Source organism: Sycon ciliatum, chromosome 9, assembly GCF_964019385.1.
Source record: "Sycon ciliatum chromosome 9, ocSycCili1.1, whole genome shotgun sequence".
Lineage (NCBI taxonomy): Eukaryota > Metazoa > Porifera > Calcarea > Leucosolenida > Sycettidae > Sycon > Sycon ciliatum.
This window is the reverse complement of record NC_088651.1, coordinates 2,248,101-2,269,214: the sequence shown is the minus strand read 5'-3', so window position 1 is coordinate 2,269,214 and position 21,114 is coordinate 2,248,101. Positions and strand designations below refer to the sequence as shown.

The 21,114-nt window shown below is 49.0% G+C and overlaps 2 protein-coding genes across 2 annotated transcripts in view; one reads left to right on the top strand and one right to left on the bottom strand.

Moving 5' to 3' along the window:
- LOC135824916 (neurogenic locus notch homolog protein 1-like) overlaps nt 1-21,114 on the bottom strand; it is a 77,011-nt gene that overhangs the window by 26,808 nt on the left and 29,089 nt on the right. The window contains exons 21-26 of the mRNA XM_065337658.1: nt 19,736-19,853; nt 16,213-16,335; nt 11,740-11,830; nt 10,050-10,212; nt 8,495-8,608; nt 7,386-7,499 (exon numbers count right to left, since the gene is read on the bottom strand). Coding sequence (XP_065193730.1) covers nt 7,386-7,499; nt 8,495-8,608; nt 10,050-10,212; nt 11,740-11,830; nt 16,213-16,335; nt 19,736-19,853 — 723 coding nt within the window. The remainder of the gene's footprint in view (nt 1-7,385; nt 7,500-8,494; nt 8,609-10,049; nt 10,213-11,739; nt 11,831-16,212; nt 16,336-19,735; nt 19,854-21,114) is intronic.
- Nucleotides 1,566-6,949, top strand: LOC135824917 (uncharacterized). Its single transcript, XM_065337659.1, has 3 exons — nt 1,566-1,716; nt 2,565-2,732; nt 5,812-6,949. Exons 1-3 carry the CDS (start codon nt 1,630-1,632, stop codon nt 6,022-6,024), a joined length of 468 nt encoding a protein of 155 aa, XP_065193731.1. The 5' UTR covers nt 1,566-1,629; the 3' UTR covers nt 6,025-6,949.

Genomic DNA, 21,114 nt, shown 5'->3' with positions numbered 1-21,114 from the left:
TTTGTGTGTCGTTTCTTGTCCAAGCGTGCATGGTATTGGGTCCCGGCTTAGGTCCGTGGTCCCTTCGATAGTTCATTGAGCGTATGTACCGTAATTTTATAGGCCTAATTTCCAGTAGCTCCAGCCAGTAGGTTTAACAGTGCAATCCGTCTTTCGTAAATCTTGTGTCGTTGTAACTACTTGCCCTGCAGAATGCCGTGTTGTTAGACATTTTTTTTGAAAAAAAAAAAAAAAAAATAGTTTGACACTTTGAAAAAAAAAAAAAAATTACTGTTTCGTAACACCACCTGATCAGGGTCTCGTACTGGTATAGTCATTATGTCTCAGCCAGCCCAGAGTAAGGTCACTGTTGAGGGCGCGGGCAAGTGGCTCATGCCCAAGCCATTTGCGGGCTCATCAAGGGAGGACCTGCAGTCCTTCCTAAACGACTTTGTGCTATGCCTAGAAGCTAATGGGTATGTTCCAGTGGCGCAACCAAACGATACAGTGGATGCAGAGTCACGGCAAAAACTCGAGCTAATGGCCCGGGTTATCCTGTGTAAAAGCCTCACCGGCAGTGCTGCTTTGATGCTGCAGTCCCTGACCGCAACCGAACGCGGAGATAGAGGAACCATTGAGCAGGCATTGCAGGCTAGGTTTGGGGACCAGGGGAAGGAACTGTTACGCCAAACCGAGCTCCAAGCTCGCAAACGGCGGGTGGGCGAAACCCTAACGGAACTCGGGGACGCCATCCAAGTCTTAGTGGCAAAAGCCTACCCTGGGGCCCCCTCCACCATTGCGGACACGGTTTCAGTCCGGGCTTTTCTTGATGCATTAGACCCAGAAATGCGACGACGGGTGGGGGACCACGAACCAACAACCTTACTGAAAGCGGTCCAGAAAGCGGTAGTTCTGGAAACTCAGGATAGGCTTCACCCCGCTAGCGAGCCGGTCTTCGTAGCGGCCGCGGCACCTGAGGTAGAGTCTCGGCTCCATAGTCTCGAGAAATTGTGCGCCACCCAGACCCGTCTCCTGGAGACTTTGTGTGAAACCAGGGGTGATCCGGGGTCCTACCAGAGGGGTAAGGGTCCCCGTTGTTATGAATGCGGGAAGTTAGGGCATATTAGGGCCGAGTGCCGGCAGTGGCGGCCGCAGCCGCAAGGCCGCCGACAACCGTTTTCCACTAAGCGCCAGGCGCCCGAAAAGCCACAACAGGGGTCGGGTAGGCTCCCCCACCCTCAACAGGATTTAAACTAGGCGAGGCGGCTGGTGCGGGTCTTCCTGCCACCTCGACCATGGAACCACAGCCAACTGATGAATGTGATGAGGAGTGTATTGCTGTGGCTTTGCCGATCTTTACCGATGATACCATGGAATTGTGTGACCCTTTCCTCCCTTTGTCTTTGGGGGAAACCGAGAATTTGGCAGCTTCGGCTGCGCCTGAGTGTCCGGACCTGTTGTCCCCGGCGCCTGAGGGTGGTATTGTTACGGTCCCAGATGTAGGATGTCCTGCTAATGCTGCCTCTGTGTCTGATGCGTGTGATGTGTGTGACATATGTGCCTTCGAGCATTCTCCGGCGGAGGCCCACCTCTGCACTCCACCTGCCGCTCCACTGCCCTCCCCTCCGTCTATTCCGGTCGAGTCCTCGGATGCCCTCCCGGTGGGTGCTGTCACGGCCGTCACCGATGCGGTACCCTTCTACATCCACCGTGCTGGCACCAGTCTCTTCGCGCCCGGTAAGTTGAGTACTGATGTGTGTAACTCGGTGGTATCATGTCTGGTCGACACGGGTGCGGCCATTACCTTGGTGAATTTTGCGGTAGTGCAGAAATTGCATGCGGAGCATTTATTACGACCCGCTTCAGAGTTGGGTGTGTCGGCACTGTACACTGCAGGCGGGGGTACCCTTGACATGAAGGGCTGTTTACCCCTGACATTTAAGTTTGGCAATATTTCGTTTTCCGCCCGTGTTTTAGCTGTCGCGGGGTTAACTGAGGAGTGTTTGTTGGGTGCCGACATTTTGGCAGCCCATGGGTTTTCGCTACACCTGGATGGGTCACCCCGTTTAAAGTTAGCAGGTAACACCGTCCCATTGTCTAGGGGACGGGGGGATGTAGTTCCGGTTCATGCCGCAAGGTTCGGCGGTGACGTGCAGAGCACGTTGTGGTTTGGGTTTTCGACCCTGTTGCTTTTAATAGCAAGTGTTTGTGGTTCAGCTCGGCTGATATTAGTGTGCAAACTCGCGTTAGCTTTTAGTTTTATCATTGCGTTTATTGTTCGGGGTGGCATCACGTGGCCTGTGTATTCCCCTACCCCGGTGGTCCCTCCCAGGGTCTGCCCCCCTGCTGCTCCGCCGGAACTGGGCTACTCCATCTCCTTAGTGTCTGCTGTGGAAATTCCCCCATGGTCACAATTGCTGTTGCGGGGCGCAGTCAACGCCCCTCCCGAGATGATTGGTCTGGTAGAAGCTGTTGTTGATTCCGATTTGGGGTATGCCCTACCCCGTGCTGTGTGCGCTGTATCTCCTTCGGGTAGTGTCCCCTTGTGTGTAACCAATGTGTCTGATGTGCCGGTGTGGTTGGAGCGTGGTATGCATCTAGGGCAGTTCCTACCGGTGGAGGACCCTCGGCCGGATGTCTCAACAGACGAGGGTGTGGCAGTGGGCGTGCAGTCAGCGACGTCCGATTCAACACCAGCGGATCGCTTTGATCTCTCTCGGTTTGCTGGCACTGCGGAACAACGCCAAGCTCTGGTCAGTTTACTGAACAGTTTTAATGATGTCATAGCCGTAGATGATTGTGATGTGGGAGAGACCCCCCTCTTGACTCATTGCATCGACACCGGCGCTACACGCCCAATTCGTCAGGGGCCGAGACGCCTCCCCCCTCCCAGGGTCAAGATTGTGGCCGAAGAGGTCGAGAAAATGTTAGACAAGGGTATAATATCCCCTAGCGTGTCCCCGTGGGCTAGTCCGATTGTATTGGTACAAAAACCAGATGGTTCAATTAGGTTCTGTGTCGACTACCGTAAATTAAATGATGCCACGCACAAGGATTCGTACCCCTTGCCTAGGATTGACGATACCCTGGATAGGCTGGGTGGGGCACAGTATTTTTCCACGTTAGACCTACAGTCGGGTTACTGGCAGGTGCCAGTGGAGGGGAAGGATCAGCAGAAAACGGCGTTCATCACTCCACAGGGGCTATTTGAATTCCGCCGCATGCCCTTTGGCCTCTGCAATGCTCCTGCCACGTTCCAACGGATGATGCATGCCGTGCTGCGGGGCCTTTCCCCCCTCTACTGTCTAGTGTATCTCGATGATGTTATTGTGTTTTCTCGCACATTCGCGGAGCACTTGCGCCGTTTAGAGGCTGTGCTAACTGCATTACGACGAGCGAAGCTTAAGATAAAACCTAGAAAGTGCCATTTGCTGCTGGCCGAGGTCCATTTCTTAGGGCATGTAGTCTCGGCTAAGGGGATTTCCACGGACCCGGGAAAAGTTAAAGCGGTACAGGAATGGAAGCAGCCAGCGTCTCTTAAGTCTCTACAATCATTTCTCGGATTTGCGTCATACTATCGACGGTTTATTCCGCATTTTGCGTCGGTGGCCCATCCACTGCATGACCTGTTACGAAAAGAGACTCCATTTGTCTGGGCAGAGGCTCATCAGTTAGCGTTCAAAAAGTTGTGCACAGCGTTTAGTTCAGCACCCATTTTGGCCTTTCCAGACTTTTCGCGCCCATTTATTGTGGATACGGATGCCTGCGTTTCAGGCCTAGGTGCGGTACTGTCACAGGTGACTAATGATGGCCTGGAGCGCCCCATAGCGTACATAAGTCGGTCGTGTTCGGCGGCGGAAAAGAACTATACCATCACCAAATTGGAGTTGCTGGCGGTAGTTTGGGCGTGCCGCACTTTTCGACCATACATTCTGTTACGGCCATTTTTGTTGCGCACAGATCATGGTAGCCTGAGATGGCTAATGAATTTTAAAAATCCAACAGGACAGACTGCGCGATGGCTGAGCACGCTGGCTGAGTTTCATTTCACTGTACAGCATCGCCCCGGGTTGCAACATGGAAACGCCGACGGTTTGAGTCGCCAGTTCGAAGCGGAGCCGTCCGTAAATGCAGTTAGTTTTTCTACGCCAGATGTCTCCGAAATTCTTCAGGCACAACAGGCGGATGCGGATATCCATGTAGTTGTAGATCGGCTGGCGGCCGCTCAGCCCATTCAGGATGGTGACAGCCCCGTCGTGCGCGCCCTCATGTCACAGACTGAGAACCTAGCTCTGACCGAGGGAGTTCTCTACCGCGAAACACTGCCATCGCTAGCACGGCAATTAGTAGTTCCGGCAGTTTTACACACCAAATTTCTAAATGAGGCGCACGCCGGCCGCACTTCTGGCCATTTTGGCCAGGATCGTACATTAGCCCGTTTAAGATCGGTGGCATATTGGCCGGGGATGTCCGTGGATGTGGCCCTCTATTGCAAAAGCTGCACGACTTGCGAGCGCGGTAAAGATCCGCCCAGGGCTGTGAAAGCCCCGCTTGGTACTATTTGCGTAGGTGCCCCATTTGAAGTTATGGCGATGGACATCATGGGACCCCTTCCCCTCACGGCTCGTGGTAATAAGTATGTGTTAGTGGTAGCAGACTATTTTTCTAAGTGGGTAGAAATTATTCCCCTCCCGGATATGAAGGCCGAGACCGTAGCAGACCGTTTGATTGACCGGGTATTTTTGAAGTTTGGAGTCCCCTGCCAATTACATTCGGACCAGGGCCCTAATTTTGAGAGCCGCCTAATCTCCTCTTTATGTAAATTGTTGGGGGTTTGTAAGTCCCGCACCACCCCTTACCGGCCACAGTCAGATGGTCTTGTCGAGAGGGCAAACCGCACGATTCAGGTGGCCCTCCGGGCCTATGTCGCGGACGACCAAACATCCTGGGACCGCCACCTTCCTCTGGTACAATTTGCTTACAATACGGGTGTCCACCGTGCTACGGGATTCACCCCTCATTTTGTGCTATTTGGGAGGGAGGCCCGTTTACCCCTTGATCTTTTTCTCCCTGCCCCGGGGGTCCCTCAAGTTACGCCTCTGCCCGCATATATCACAAATTTGCGGTCATCTTTGGCTAGGGCGTTTGGTGTAGTCCGGGATCGCCTGGGAGTGGCACATCGGGTGGCTAAATCTACTTATGATAGGCGGGTGAAATCCCCCAGTTTTCAACCAGGTGACTATGTCTGGCTCCATGCAGTTCCGCCCCCGGGTGCCAGCCCTAAGCTATTTCGCCCCTGGACTGGGCCATGGCAGGTAGAAGTAATTAAGGGCGTGGTGTGTTCCATTGTGCGGGTGGGACCCCCTCCTTCGGCCCGCCATGCTAAGCATTTAACGGTACACACCGATCGGTTACGGGCTGTCCACGGTAAGGTAGTGGTTCCCCCAGGGGTACAGCAGGGAGTGTCTCCGCCTGAAATTACGGCGATGCCATCTATGGGGGGTCCAGCCATGTTTTTGCCTGCCCCGTTTGGTGCACCCCACCCTGTGGCTCCGGCTCCCGTTCTGGTTCAGCCCCCGGGTTCGGTCCCCACCCCTCCTCCTTCACCCCCGGGTTCCCCTCCGGGTACGCCCCCGTCTCCTCCGGGTTCCCCTCCGTCCCCGCCCCGGCCTGGTACACCCCGACCCAGACGTTCATGTGTGTTGTCGCCTGGGGGTTACGTCGCCTTAGAGGCAGGACAGGGTCAGCTTCCGTGGAAGGGGTGGTGATTGCTTGAGGCTGCGTGCTCCAGTTGTTTCGGTTGTTTTTTGTCATTTTTTTTGCTCGTTCTAGTTATCGCGCCGCCGCGGCCCCGACGTCTGTCTATTTTGCCATGACGGGGTCGGAGTGCTCTCTACCGGTTGCTCCGTTGCCTCCCCCGCTCTGTCCACCGGCACCTCCAGCACTCCCGTTGCTTCGCCGTGTGCGCCGTCGGTCTCGCCGCTCGCGACAGCGCCGCAGAGTCCGCCGGGCAGCACAGCACACAGCCCCATGCATGTCACCTGATTCACTGTCAGCACTATCCGCACCCTCTTCTCCTGCACCGCGGCCGGCTACGCCTCCTGTCCTGGAGGACTTATCCGATGTTGTTCCGTTGGTGGACATTTATTGCTATAACGATCTTGCGTAAGCTGCATTTTTTCTCTTGCATGTGTAATTTTGTTTGTCTCGACTGTTGGGTGGGTGGCGTACTAGGTTGGTGCTGTTCAAATAATCAAGATCCAAAGGGACAACTACAGGTCGAACAGCTCGCCAGCCGGGGTCCTCTGCAAAATCTGTTGCTTGCAGGTTCCATTTGATTGATGCACAGTTTTGCGGGGCTCCCGACTGGTGTTAACCCTCCTGGCCTACTCGTCATGCGTTCAACAGTCGTGACCCCACTTCTTTTGTGTTTTATTGTCGCCTATTTATGTTGTTTCACATTTCATTTCCCCGGTCTTTCTGTCTTCTTCTCCGGTCTGTCTTCTCCTGTTTTTTTCTATATACACTTCCATCCACAGGAGTGGATGTCTTTTTTTGGTTGGGGATAGTGTTGTACATGTGGTCGCGCTTGTAGCTCTGTGTCGTACATGCGGCTGCGCGGGTGTCTCTTGTCGTACATGTGGCTGCGCTTGTGTCTCTTTTGTCGTACATGTGGCTGCGCTTGTGTCTCTTTTGTCGTACACGTGGCTGCGTATGTGTCTCTGTGTCGTACATGCTGCTGACCCGTGGTACACGCCGCTGCGCCGTCTTGGAATGCTTAGTACATGCCGCTGCACCGTCTTCTGTCCCCTCCGTATGCATTATTTATCATCTCGTCCCCGTTGCATACACATTTTCTCGTCTTGTCTCCGTTGTATTTGTCTGGTTGCCGTCTTGTGTCCGTCGTATTTCCCCGTCGTTCGTCTTTGTCTCCCGTCCTGTTCAGGCCTTGTTGTACTTTGCACAGTCACCTCTTTAGTATCCCTCACCCCATTTTTTCCCCTCTTTTCTCCACGTCCCCATAATATATTCTCTTGTCCGTTTTGTTGGAGCGCAGTTCTCCAGTCCCCTTACTGAAAGCCAGTTAGAGAAAACGCTCTCTCTCCCAGTGTGCACGAGTCTTTTGTTGTTGTGTGGAGTGGCGAGGAGAGCCGCAGTTCGTCGGATTAAACTGACGACACTTAGTGTGTCTCAACTTTAAGTCGCAGCAATACAGCCTCTCGGATCATATTAATTATTATGTGTACTTGGGCACATTGAGTACCTACTCGAGCTTCTCCGAATGGTGATCAGCTCAGTCACACAAACTAAATACCGTGAACCTGAAAAGAGGGTGACTTATAAAATAGTCTGACTTTCAATGGAGGCAATACAAATGCACATAGCAAGACTCAGTGACAACTTACTTTCACTGCAGTTGCTGCTGGTAAACCCTGGTACACACTCACAACTGAACGTATTCAGGCCGTTCGTGCATGTGGCACCATTCGCACACGGCATGCTCAAACAATTGTCAATAACTACAGAGCAGCAACACAGATGTACATGAAGGACAGCGACTCAGTACATGTGAAGATCATTATCACTATGCAGCAATTCATCGTGCTGTCATGGACATGGAAATCCGGTCGCACTTCTAGCGGCCCCAGGGCGCTGGCCATGCAGTCGTGGATAAGCGGTACACACATGCATTTATGCGTTGCAGCGCACTGGTCGCATCGGATCAACATGTGCACTGCATGCAGCAACGCACGTTCTGTACGAGCTGACGGCGCCGGCCCCGGTCAATCGACTGGATTTCCATGTCCACGACAGTACATGTAGTACTGTACTGTTAAGTAGGAAACTTTTGCTAGGAATTTGATTTTTGCTATTTCAAAACTGTCACACATTCGTGGATTTAAATCACCCCAAACTGCTGATTGTGAACAATTCACTAGCAGGGCCGTAGTCCTTAGAATGAATTGCCAGCACGCTTTTGCTGGGCTGTTTGCCTTGGAGGTTCTCCAGCGTTCAAGGAGAGAAACTGAAAAATCAGTCTAAGGTACCCCTGAGCGACGCACACACACACACACGTCTGTCTTTTGACAACGTGATGTGATAGGGGTACTGATATTCAAAGTGCAAGAATGTGATCAGACACCTGAACAAATTTATATAGTTCTGAACCACATTTTCACCACATCACCAGTACTCTCTTAGACAATTCGAAAATTACATCTTAATATAGGCTGAACTTTTTTCACTGGTTTGAGGGAAAGACACAAACGGGAAAAATCCGAAGAAAAAATTGACTGTCACCACCAGGATTCCAACCAGGGACCTTCGCTTGTAGCTAGTGATGCTCTAACCACTGAGCTATGGTGTAGCCGTCATCCCAGCAGATACCGTTCAACATTGGCTGAACTGTTTCACTTTAGGAGTATGTAGTATCCAGGCAAGCTGGTCAGATTTACATATACAACAAAGGTACAATAGGGTGCATTAGGTACAAATTAGAGCTATCCATACGTACTGGTCTGGCACAGATCTCCAGATGTACCGGTGGGGCAGTTGCACTCAAACACAAGTCCCAGGTCATTGCACGTCCCGCCATTCTGACATGGCATCGACCCGCATTCGTCAGTCACTGCATTCACAGACACACGTGCACACACACACACACACACACACACACACACACACACACACACACACACACACAGGCAGGCACGCACGCATGCACGCACACACACGTACACACACACACACACACACACGTGCACACACACACACACACACATGAGTAGATGCACACATGCAGTCATGTCCACAACTTCAATGAACTGACAGTATTTGTTTGCAATAACGAGAGTTCCCTTATCCATATGTTATACCCAGTGGATACACAGTGATCTATCTACTGTACAAGCAGAAATATTCATTTGGAATTTAATTTCATCTTTTTCGCCCAGGGAGCTATTGGACTGAAATAAATCCCGGACTAATGTCGATTTCTCCAGCTTTTCAATACACTCCATGGACTAAATTATCAACTGGAGGAATTCCCTTGCTTTGGAGTTGGACGAAATTATTGACCGACAACATTCTCTGCCTGTACAGTATTCGGCTGTGATCTTTTGGTCGGATCCAGATCCAGATCCGTCGGATCCACTGGATCTGCAGTGGTTGATTGGTCGAATCCGGATCCAGATCCTTCGGATTTGAATCCGAGCAACCCTGCCCCGGGAGCAGGGTTGACTGGATCCATTGGATCCAAATGTGACCTTTGTGCGTGTATGGCGGGTAAAAATCATTTTTGTACTCATTGGTGCACGACTAGTCAACTTTTGTTGACTTTTCGTACGATGTGCGCGATCAGTACGACTTTCGCCCTTTCGGGTGACCTGGCAGCGCCATTTTTTACTTCGTCAACATGGCAACAGCCAAGGTCTGAGAAAAAGTGATCGGTTGATTCTGAAGGATCTGACGGATGTGAGATTTGGATCTAAATCCGGATCCGACCAGACGATCATAGCCTAAGAGTTATGAATGCTTGTCCTTCTAAAGCGAAAGCTTGTCTTATCAGTGGTTTTCTTATTGAGATTTCACTGCACAGTAAAGTCTGCCAGGCACCACTAAGGTACGGCAACCACCTGCCCCAGACGCCCACTGCAGCCAGCAGGACCAAGGGATGCTATTTCAGTACCCTGGATAAGCCGGAGGCAACCTTGCAATACACACCACGTTTTGAGCGTTCCTTGAGCAGCTGTCGTAGGCAGGTTTTGCTGAACTTCCAAGTCTGGAGTTGAAACCCGCACGCTTTCCGGTATTGCGGTTCTGTGTCCCTTACATAGTCTAAATGCGTTGGTTCTCTAACATACGTACAGAACACATGGGTGCAATACGGCATGGTTGATACTAACTCGCACCACAGATAGGTCCAGTGAATCCGCGATTGCACCGGCACAGATGCTTTGATTCTCTGACATGTGAGCATGCAGTAGACATGGGTGCAATCCACCATCGCTGACATACACGCACACACAGTACATTACACATGGCTGCAATGCGCCATCACTGATACTAACTCGCGTCACAGATAGCTCCAGTGAATCCGGGATTGCAGCGGCACACTTGATTGTTGTCACACACTCCCTGTCCACTGCATTCTACTCCGGCGCCGTTAGATCCGCAGAACTCAATCCCTGTTGCTGGATTGGTTTGAGGCAAGCACTGCGCATTCACACATACCTAGGATGCAAACAAAACAAAACAAATTCACGGTTCGTCACCTTGTTCAGAAGTGCGCTTATTTTGCCGCAGAGCAGTATGAGAGCACGTGCTGGGCAACGACCTTGTAATGTAAAACCCGGCCAAGTACACGAGGCAAAGCTTGCCAGAAGACTCTCAGCGGGTGTGCCAAAGAAAAGATTACGTCGGCTAAAAATTCTGCCGTGGGCCAACCCATCCGCGAGCTGCACACTCTTGTTTATCTACTCTTGGTGTAATCAGTAAATAAGCTCCCTTTGAAAGAGTGTGCAACTCTGCATATAGGGTCTCCAACCGCAAAAACTCACATTACGTGTCTCAGGTTCGGTTCGTACTACGTACAAACGAAGGATAGCGTGCACGCAATCTGTATATCAGCCATCATCATACTGGTGAGTTGCATACGCGCAGTGAGTTTCTGTCAGAGAGTGCTTTTTTCCATTAGCCCCATCCCTCACACAAACAAGTCAACAAAGAGGCATCTTTGGATTGAGGAGTGCTGGTTTCGAAACAACTGGTTTGAAGCTCAAAGTAGAGCTGGTGTTAGCTCAGAGCAGAGCTGCTGTTAGCTCAGAGCAGAGCTGCTGTTAGCTCAAAGTAGAGCTGCTGTTAGCTCAAAGTAGAGCTGCGGTTAGCTCAAAGTAGAGCTGCGGTTAGCTCAAAGTAGAGCTGCTGTTAGCTCAAAGTAGAGCTGCGATTAGCTCAAAGTAGAGCTGCTGTTAGCTCAAAGTAGAGCTGCTGTTAGCTCAAAGTAGAGCTGCTGTTAGCTCAAGGTAGAGCTGCTGTTAGCTCAAAGTAGAGCTGCTGTTAGCTCCGCAAAGTAGAGCTGCGGTTAGCTCAAAGTAGAGCTGCTGTTAGCTCAAAGTAGAGCTGCTGTTAGCTCAAAGTAGAGCTGCGGTTAGCTCAAAGTAGAGCTGCTGTTAGCTCAAAGTAGAGCTGCTGTTAGCTCAAAGTAGAGCTGCTGTTAGCTCAACGTAGAGCTGCAATGCTAAATGGATGTAATATAGCGCAAGGCAGAGCCGCAGCAAATAGCTAGATAACACCAGTTGTGAGAGTGGACCCGATTAGTGGGTATGATAATTATGATGGTGTGAATAAGTTGGATAGGGAGGGATGGTGGGAAAAGAAACACTGCTGAAGCACGATCCGTTGTCTGGAAGAGCACAACAGGGCAAGCAAGATTTGTTTTTCTTTTCCGCAAAATGGGCTGGTGCCATTTGTGATTACGCAGCAAAACAAAGCGCATGACGTCAGTCTTGAATGCAGTACAAAGCAATGCAGTGCAGTGTGTGCGCTAGTTCGGATTGTTGCTAACAAGTACTAGCACAGCTAGTACACCATTATTTCGCTGCTCACTAAAAAGCAAGATGGAAAGGGAAACCCCATAGAAGTGGAATGAGGAGTGGCACATTCTCGGGAGATTATAATTATTCTCTTGGTGGGATGCATTGGGTGCAATCTCTGCATACACATCATGACCGGAATTCGCCGGCGTCAGCTCCGACTTACATCTCCATTACCACAGTTCTGGCCGTTATCGACCAAGGCTGGATTGACTGCATCCGAATCGATGAAGTTCAGATCGGTTACGCTGATTCCCCTGTGACAGAGGCAGACGCAATAACAACACCAGGAAAACCAGTCAAGACGACCACTCGGATAAGCCAACCACCTGGCCCAGAAGATCACTACAGCAAGGATCAAGGGGTGCTATTCTCTGTCACGTCTGGACAAGGAAACCACCTGGTTACAAAGACCACGTTTTGAAGGTCCTTTTGAGCGGTCGTCCTAGATAGATTTCACTGTACCAGTAAGAACAGAGGTGATGGCAGCAACAGCAGCAGTATCACTAACGGCTGGGACGGTATTAGAAAGAAGTGCAAGAGGTCACCATAGCAACTCTGCTATGGTAATACAGTGCTCCACTACACGTGGTCACTGACTCTGCGAAGACAAAGCGTTTGGCTATGGATGAGGGAAGGTTCGAAAGTATTCCAGTGAAGGTTATCAAAATGTGGCTGTTCAAGAACCTTAAGTGCGTCCTCCTCTTTGGCGTTTTAGCATTTTTCGCTCCCAGGAAACTCACTGATAATGGTCAGCTGTTGTCAGAATAGCAATACATAGGATCATCTTCGCACTCATTCTATACACAAATCAAAGTGAAGGTGTAGGGTGAGCTCCAAGAACGTTTTCTTGGGATTGTCATCATGTTCTTGGAACCCACCCTTGGAACTCCCCCTTGGAACTCACCTTTGGAACTGGCCCTTGGAACCCACCCTTGGAACCCACCCTTGGAACCGACCCTTGGAACTGACCCTTGGAACTGACCGTTGGAATTGACCCATGGAACTCTTTGCCTTGATATGTGTATAATACAGCTCACCCTTTTTATTTAAAAAAAAATTGAAAAAATTGTTGTCTCCGCGTCGGTTATATATTCCGTATCATTGGAATTGGGAAATTCTGCACATGATCACCTACACTCAAACGTCTCCTATCTGGATGCCTCAGATACGGGCACGTCTCTCTACTGGGCACGCTCAGCTTGAGTTCCCATGGCAAAAAAAGTTTCGAATTCGAGTGTTTGCACTTTTCCGTATGTGCAAGAGGTTATTTGTCATTGCCAACCTGTGTAATCCACTCATTTTTCTCAATGGATTATTTTTGTATCCCGAACATGTGCAATATGTGCCAAATAAACCTCCTCATTATGGTTCATGGTAGAGGAGTTATCCTGAGGTACGGGCAAACCTGGGATACGGGCAGTGCCCGGTCCCAAGGTGCCCGGATAAGAGACGTTTGAGTGTACTTGCGTTGAGATTCCACTTCTCCAGACTGGGTTACTGTGACTGACGTATATCACCTACTTGCATTGAGATCCTACTCCAGACTGGGTTATCATAACCAAGGTATCACCTACTTGCATTGAGATCCTACTCCAGACTGAGTTATCATAACCAAGGTATCACCTACTTGCATTGAGATCCTACTCCAGACTTGTTATCGTAACCAAGGTATCACCTACTTGCATTGAGATCCTACTCCAGACTGGGTTATCATAACCAAGGTATCACCTACTTGCATTGAGATCCTACTCCAGACTGAGTTATCATAACCAAGGTATCACCTACTTGCATTGAGATCCTACTCCAGACTTGTTATCGTAACCAAGGTATCACCTACTTGCATTGAGATCCTACTCCAGACTGGGTTATCATAACCAAGGTATCACCTACTTGCATTGAGATCCTACTCCAGACTTGTTATCGTAACCAAGGTATCACCTACTTGCATTGAGATCCTACTCCAGACTGGGTTATCGTAACCAAGGTATCACCTACTTGCATTGGGGTCCTACTCCAGACTGGGTTATCGTAACCAAGGTATCACCTACTTGCATTGAGATCCTACTCCAGACTGAGTTATCGTAACCAAGGTATCACCTACTTGCATTGAGATCCTACTCCAGACTTGTTATCGTAACCAAGGTATCAACTACTTGCATTGAGATCCTACTCCAGACTGAGTTATCATAACCAAGGTATCACCTACTTGCATTGAGATCCTACTCCAGACTTGTTATCGTAACCAAGGTATCAACTACTTGCATTGAGATCCTACTCCAGACTGGGTTATCGTAACCAAGGTATCACCTACTTGCATTGGGGTCCTACTCCAGACTGGGTTATCGTAACCAAGGTATCACCTACTTGCATTGAGATCCTACTCCAGACTGAGTTATCATAACCAAGGTATCACCTACTTGCATTGAGATCCTACTCCAGACTTGTTATCGTAACCAAGGTATCACCTACTTGCATTGAGATGCTACTCCAGACTGAGTTATCATAACCAAGGTATCACCTACTTGCATTGAGATCCTACTCCAGACTGGGTTATCGTAACCAAGGTATCACCTACTTGCATTGAGATCCTACTCCAGACTGAGTTATCGTAACCAAGGTATCACCTACTTGCATTGAGATCCTACTCCAGACTTGTTATCGTAACCAAGGTATCACCTACTTGCATTGAGATCCTACTCCAGACTGAGTTATCATAACCAAGGTATCACCTACTTGCATTGAGATCCTACTCCAGACTTGTTATCGTAACCAAGGTATCACCTACTTGCATTGAGATCCTACTCCAGACTGGGTTATCGTAACCAAGGTATCACCTACTTGCATTGGGGTCCTACTCCAGACTGGGTTATCGTAACCAAGGTATCACCTACTTGCATTGAGATCCTACTCCAGACTGGGTTATCGTAACCAAGGTATCACCTACTTGCATTGGGGTCCTACTCCAGACTGGGTTATCGTAACCAAGGTATCACCTACTTGCATTGAGATCCTACTCCAGACTGGGTTATCGTAACCAAGGTATCACCTACTTGCATTGAGATCCTACTCCAGACTGAGTTATCATAACCAAGGTATCACCTACTTGCATTGAGATCCTACTCCAGACTGGGTTATCATAACCAAGGTATCACCTACTTGCATTGAGATCCTACTCCAGACTGAGTTATCATAACCAAGGTATCACCTACTTGCATTGAGATCCTACTCCAGACTGGGTTATCGTAACCAAGGTATCACCTACTTGCATTGAGATCCTACTCCAGACTGAGTTATCGTAACCAAGGTATCACCTACTTGCATTGAGATCCTACTCCAGACTTGTTATCGTAACCAAGGTATCACCTACTTGCATTGAGATCCTACTCCAGACTGAGTTATCATAACCAAGGTATCACCTACTTGCATTGAGATCCTACTCCAGACTTGTTATCGTAACCAAGGTATCACCTACTTGCATTGAGATCCTACTCCAGACTGGGTTATCGTAACCAAGGTATCACCTACTTGCATTGGGGTCCTACTCCAGACTGGGTTATCGTAACCAAGGTATCACCTACTTGCATTGAGATCCTACTCCAGACTGGGTTATCGTAACCAAGGTATCACCTACTTGCATTGGGGTCCTACTCCAGACTGGGTTATCGTAACCAAGGTATCACCTACTTGCATTGAGATCCTACTCCAGACTGGGTTATCGTAACCAAGGTATCACCTACTTGCATTGAGATCCTACTCCAGACTGAGTTATCATAACCAAGGTATCACCTACTTGCATTGAGATCCTACTCCAGACTGGGTTATCGTAACCAAGGTATCACCTACTTGCATTGAGATCCTACTCCAGACTTGTTATCGTAACCAAGGTATCACCTACTTGCATTGAGATCCTACTCCAGACTGGGTTATCGTAACCAAGGTATCACCTACTTGCATTGGGGTCCTACTCCAGACTGGGTTATCGTAACCAAGGTATCACCTACTTGCATTGAGATCCTACTCCAGACTGGGTTATCGTAACCAAGGTATCACCTACTTGCATTGGGGTCCTACTCCAGACTGGGTTATCGTAACCAAGGTATCACCTACTTGCATTGAGATCCTACTCCAGACTGGGTTATCGTAACCAAGGTATCACCTACTTGCATTGAGATCCTACTCCAGACTGAGTTATCATAACCAAGGTATCACCTACTTGCATTGAGATCCTACTCCAGACTGGGTTATCGTAACCAAGGTATCACCTACTTGCATTGAGATCCTACTCCAGACTTGTTATCGTAACCAAGGTATCACCTACTTGCATTGAGATCCTACTCCAGACTGGGTTATCGTAACCAAGGTATCACCTACTTGCATTGAGATCCTACTCCAGACTGAGTTATCATAACCAAGGTATCACCTACTTGCATTGAGATCCTACTCCAGACTGGGTTATCGTAACCAAGGTATCACCTACTTGCATTGAGATCCTACTCCAGACTGGGTTATCGTAACCAAGGTATCACCTACTTGCATTGGGGTCCTACTCCAGACTGGGTTATCGTAACCAAGGTATCACCTACTTGCATTGAGATCCTACTCCAGACTGGGTTATTGTAACTAAGGTATCACCTACTTGCATTCAAATCCTTCTTCTCCACTCGGGGCAACCGTGGCCAAGGTGCGCACGTGGCTCTGGCGGATGCGAGCAAAGTTATCACCGCTGCTGTTACAGTTTAACCGGCCACATAGTAGATTGCTGAACAATGCAGACATTACAAACAGACACACACACACGAATGCATGCACACACCCATGGACACACACACATCCATGAATGCACAGACACACATATACCATGTACCATGTATACGCCCGTCGCAAGAGAAGCACGCAAATCTGCAAATGCACCGGATGTGCACCCACAGATTTTCTCTTATAGCAACGATAGCGAACAAGATCTGAATGAGACAGATCAAGACTTGCACCAGATAACTGTCTAATCAACATAACTGGCACAGATACACACACACACACACACACACACACACACACACACACACGCCAAATAGTAGATTGCTGAGCAATGCAGAGTTTAGACGCACACACACACACTCATGAAGACACACACATGTCGCATATGCACACATACACACACACACGCACGCACGCACGCACACACACACACACACACACATTTGAAGTAAACTGAATTCTCAAAATTTTGGATGATGATAATTCGCAATAATACAAGTGAAAATGCATCTCATTCGAAGGCCTCTAAATTGCTGTACTTTAAGTGGGGTCACACAGGGGCAGCTCCATAAAATGGATTCAGTAGAACTGATTTTCTGACTCTGCCGAAATTCCACCACCCTCAAGGATGCAGGGACAGACTCAGCTACTAAAGTGGTGAGAGGTGAGTAGATCAGACGCACCACAAAGTGAGTATATTTAAAACTTGATGACGTCTGCCTCCAGCAAATCCCAGGGATGGGCGTTTGCGCTGGAACATGATATGACCACACACACTGATCATAGTGTTGGTAGTTATATCCGAGGTTGTTGTGGATAACAGGGTTGGCGGTATATTTAAAATTGACGACATCGGCCTTTAACAAATCCCGGTTGTGGATGTTGGTGTTGGAACATCGCATGCCAAGACAAAATCCACAGTAGAGAACTCGCTGATTGGAGCATGGCGTGAATACAAGACAGACTACGTACCCACTCGTAGAAGACATACTCAGTGGAACATGGAGTGATCACATGACATGAGTCACATGACACACATAGAGTACTACACTAGTACTTACGCACTGGGGCATGGTGTGATCACATGACATGAGTCACATGACACACATAGAGTACTAGTACTTACGCACTGGGGCATGGGGTGATCACATGACGTGACTCACATGACACACATAGACTACTAGTACTTACGTACTGGGGCATGGGGTGATCACATGACATGAGTCACATGACACACATAGAGTACTAGTACTTACGCACTGGGGCATGGGATGATCACATGACATGAGTCACATGACACACATAGAATACTAGTACTTACGCACTGGGGCATGGGGTGATCACATGACATGAGTCACATGACACACATAGAATACTAGTACTTACGCACTGGGGCATGGGGTGATCACATGACATGAGTCACATGGCACACATAGAATACTAGTACTTACTAGGCCTAGCCCAAATTTGCTCGGGGCGCTTCGATATTTTGCCGGCAAATTTTGCCCGATCACTTTCCATATTTTGCTAGGCATTGCCTTTCGTTTCCGATATTTTGCTCCATTTTGCCCCTGCTTTGTGGCAAAAATAGCTTCGAATGAACCGTCTACTTTGGTAAAAGTGGATGGTGACTCTGATGAGGAAAGCAAAACTTATAATGGTGTCAGTATTACGGATTTTGTAGCATGATTTCAAATTTATGTACCACTGACAACCTGCACGAGCTATTCAGCATGACTTTGGCCTAAAAGAATGAAACCAAAGAAATTTGAATAAAATTGCCAAAACACACCCGGATCCTCCGTAAATTCGCTATTTTGCTCGGAATTTGCCAGAAATTTCTTTTCGTTGGAAAATTCGATATTTTGCTGGAAGAATTGCCGGCAAATTTGGGCTAGGCCTAGTACTTACGCACTGGAGCATGGGGTGATCACATGACATGAGTCACATGACACACATAGAATACTAGTACTTACGCACTGGAGCATGGGGTGATCACATGACATGAGTCACATGACACACATAGAGTACTACAGTCCGTTTCAAAAAGATTTACAACCCTGGCGATCGCCCGCGGAGTTTGGCGTCTTACCGTATGAGCACTCGAGCGCTGCCTGGAAAAACTCACTGTGAACTCGAAGAAATATTCCGCGCGAAAGCAGGAAAAATGACAACTCACTCATGTTGACACAGTCATGGACGTACGTCTGGTTTACAACAAACGAGTTCTTCCTCGTATCGATACATGATAATGGAGTCAGAGAGTACATGTCGAAACGAAAGTGTTGTAAATGTTGACGAGCTGCATGGGTCCGTTTTGTGACCAAAATAGTTTCTTTGAGCTGCGATGCAATTTACTCACCGTGTGACGAAAACGACATCGACACGGACTCATTCCCAAGGCCATGACTTGGCAAAGCTATCCGTGTGACTTCGACGACATTTTGAGAAAAGCAAACGCTTGTGAACGCTGATAGAAGACGGCGTTGACTGCTAAATTCAAATAAATTGGCGATCTTGAAATACTAAAATAAATCTCAAAAAGCTACAGCGCGATGACTTCCATTATAATTCACTCACACCATTGCAGTGTTGTGGGTGTGTTCACATGGCGTGAGCCAGTCAAGTGTCAGTCAGTTCGGCAGGAAGCGCGAGCTCCAACAAGTCGTTTGGTGCAGCCACCTTCTTTGTCTTGTACCAGCTTGATCACCAAAACAATGAAAAAAAGTTTGACGTGAGGATAGGTTGGGATTTGAACTCACAACTTCATGGTCAGCAGACAGCATTCATAACCACAAGGCCAAAAAGGAAAGGATAAATCGTGGGTTTTGATAAAAAATCGATACTGGCTTCCTGGGCAAATTGTAAACCATGGGAAAAGGCCGGAAACCTGGCCGAAATTCTAACTCCTTAACGGTTGGTCCAATTGTTCCGAAACCTTCACAGAACAATTTGCCGTGTCCTAGCAAGCCATTCTATGTACTTTGTTGTCCAAATTTCCCTTATCTTCATACTTTTTAAGACCCAAACCTGATTGTAAATCTTTTTGAAACAGACTGTAGTACTTACGCACTGGGGCATGGGGTGATCACATGACATGAGTCACATGACACACATAGAGTACTAGTACTTACGCACTGGGGCATGGGGTGATCACATGGCATGAGTCACATGGCACACATAGAGTACTAGTACTTACGCACTGGGGCATGGGGTGATCACATGGCATGAGTCACATGACACACGTAGAATACTAGTACTTACGCACTGGGGCATGGGGTGATCACATGACACACATAAACTACTTATTCATTAGAGCATGGGGTGATCACATGCCAAGACACACTAGACGACATACTCACTGGAGCATTCAGTGAAGACTTAACAGACTATAGAGTACTTACTCATTGGAGCATTCAGTGAAGACTTGAGTGCTGGCACCTTGCAGACTAGTCTCGCAGAAACCAAACTCATCGCCGCGGGCGTTGAGAAGAAAGCAAATATCGTCGCCAGGCCCACCGTCTTCAAGTACAAGCACACAGAACATTGTGCACACGCTATTCAATTACATTCAGGCACCGGGGTACAGCTACAGTGCTAGCCAGTGAAATCCAACCTCATGAATAAAGTAGCGCCGCGTTCGAGTGCACAGACCAGTGTGTGTGTAGTGCTGGACCTGTGTGTGTGTAGTGCTGGACCTGTGTGTGTAGTGCTGGACCTGTGTGTGTGTAGTGCTGGACCTATGTGTGTAGTGCTGGACCAGTGTGTGTGTAGTGCTGGACCTGTATGTGTGTAGTGCTGGACCTGTGTGTGTGTGTAGTGCTGGACCTGTGTGTGTGTGTAGTGCTGGACCTGTGTGTGTGTAGTGCTGGACCTGTATGTGTGTAGTGCTGGACCTGTGTGTGTGTGTAGTGCTGGACCTGTGTGTGTAGTGCTGGACCTGTGTGTGTGTAGTGCTGGACCTGTGTGTGTAGTGCTGGACCTGTATGTGTAGTGCTGGACCTGTGTGTGTGTAGTGCTGGACCTGTGTGTGTAGTGCTGGACCTGTGTGTGTGTGTAGTGCTGGACCTGTATGTGTAGTGCTGGACCTGTGTGTGTAGTGCTGGACCTGTGTGTGTAGTGCTGGACCTGTGTGTGTAGTGCTGGACCTGTGTGTGTGTAGTGCTGGACCTGTGTGTGTAGTGCTGGACCTGTATGTGTAGTGCTGGACCTGTGTGTGTGTAGTGCTGGACCTGTGTGTGTAGTGCTGGACCTGTGTGTGTGTGTAGTGCTGGACCTGTATGTGTAGTGCTGGACCTGTGTGTGTTGTGCTGGACCTGTGTGTGTGTAGTGCTGGACCTGTGTGTGTAGTGCTGGACCTGTGTGTGTGTGTAGTGCTGGACCTGTATGTGTAGTGCTGGACCTGTGTGTGTAGTGCTGGACCTGTGTGTGTAGTGCTGGACCTGTGTGTGTAGTGCTGGACCTGTGTGTGTAGTGCTGGACCTGTGTGTGTAGTGCTGGACCAGTGTGTGTAGTGCTGGACCTGTGTGTGTGTAGTGCTGGACCTGTGTGTGTAGTGCTGGACCTGTATGTGTAGTGCTGGACCTGTGTGTGTGTAGTGCTGGACCTGTGTGTGTAGTGCTGGACCTGTGTGTGTGTGTAGTGCTGGACCTGTATGTGTAGTGCTGGACCTGTGTGTGTAGTGCTGGACCTGTGTGTGTAGTGCTGGACCTGTGTGTGTGTAGTGCTGGACCTGTGTGTGTAGTGCTGGACCGGTGTGTGTGTAGTGCTGGACCTGTGTGTG

What these genes read in the sequence shown, in the direction of transcription:
- LOC135824917 (XM_065337659.1), top strand. Translation starts at nt 1,630, where the DNA reads ATGCCCTCCCGGTGGGTGCTGTCACGGCCGTCACCGATGCGGTACCCT. An exon ending in CACCAGTCTCTTCGCGCCCG is followed by an intron (nt 1,717 to 2,564) that starts GTAAGTTGAGTA and finishes GTGTGGTTGGAG; the next exon opens with CGTGGTATGCATCTAGGGCA. An exon ending in CGGAACAACGCCAAGCTCTG is followed by an intron (nt 2,733 to 5,811) that starts GTCAGTTTACTG and finishes TGCTCGTTCTAG; the next exon opens with TTATCGCGCCGCCGCGGCCC.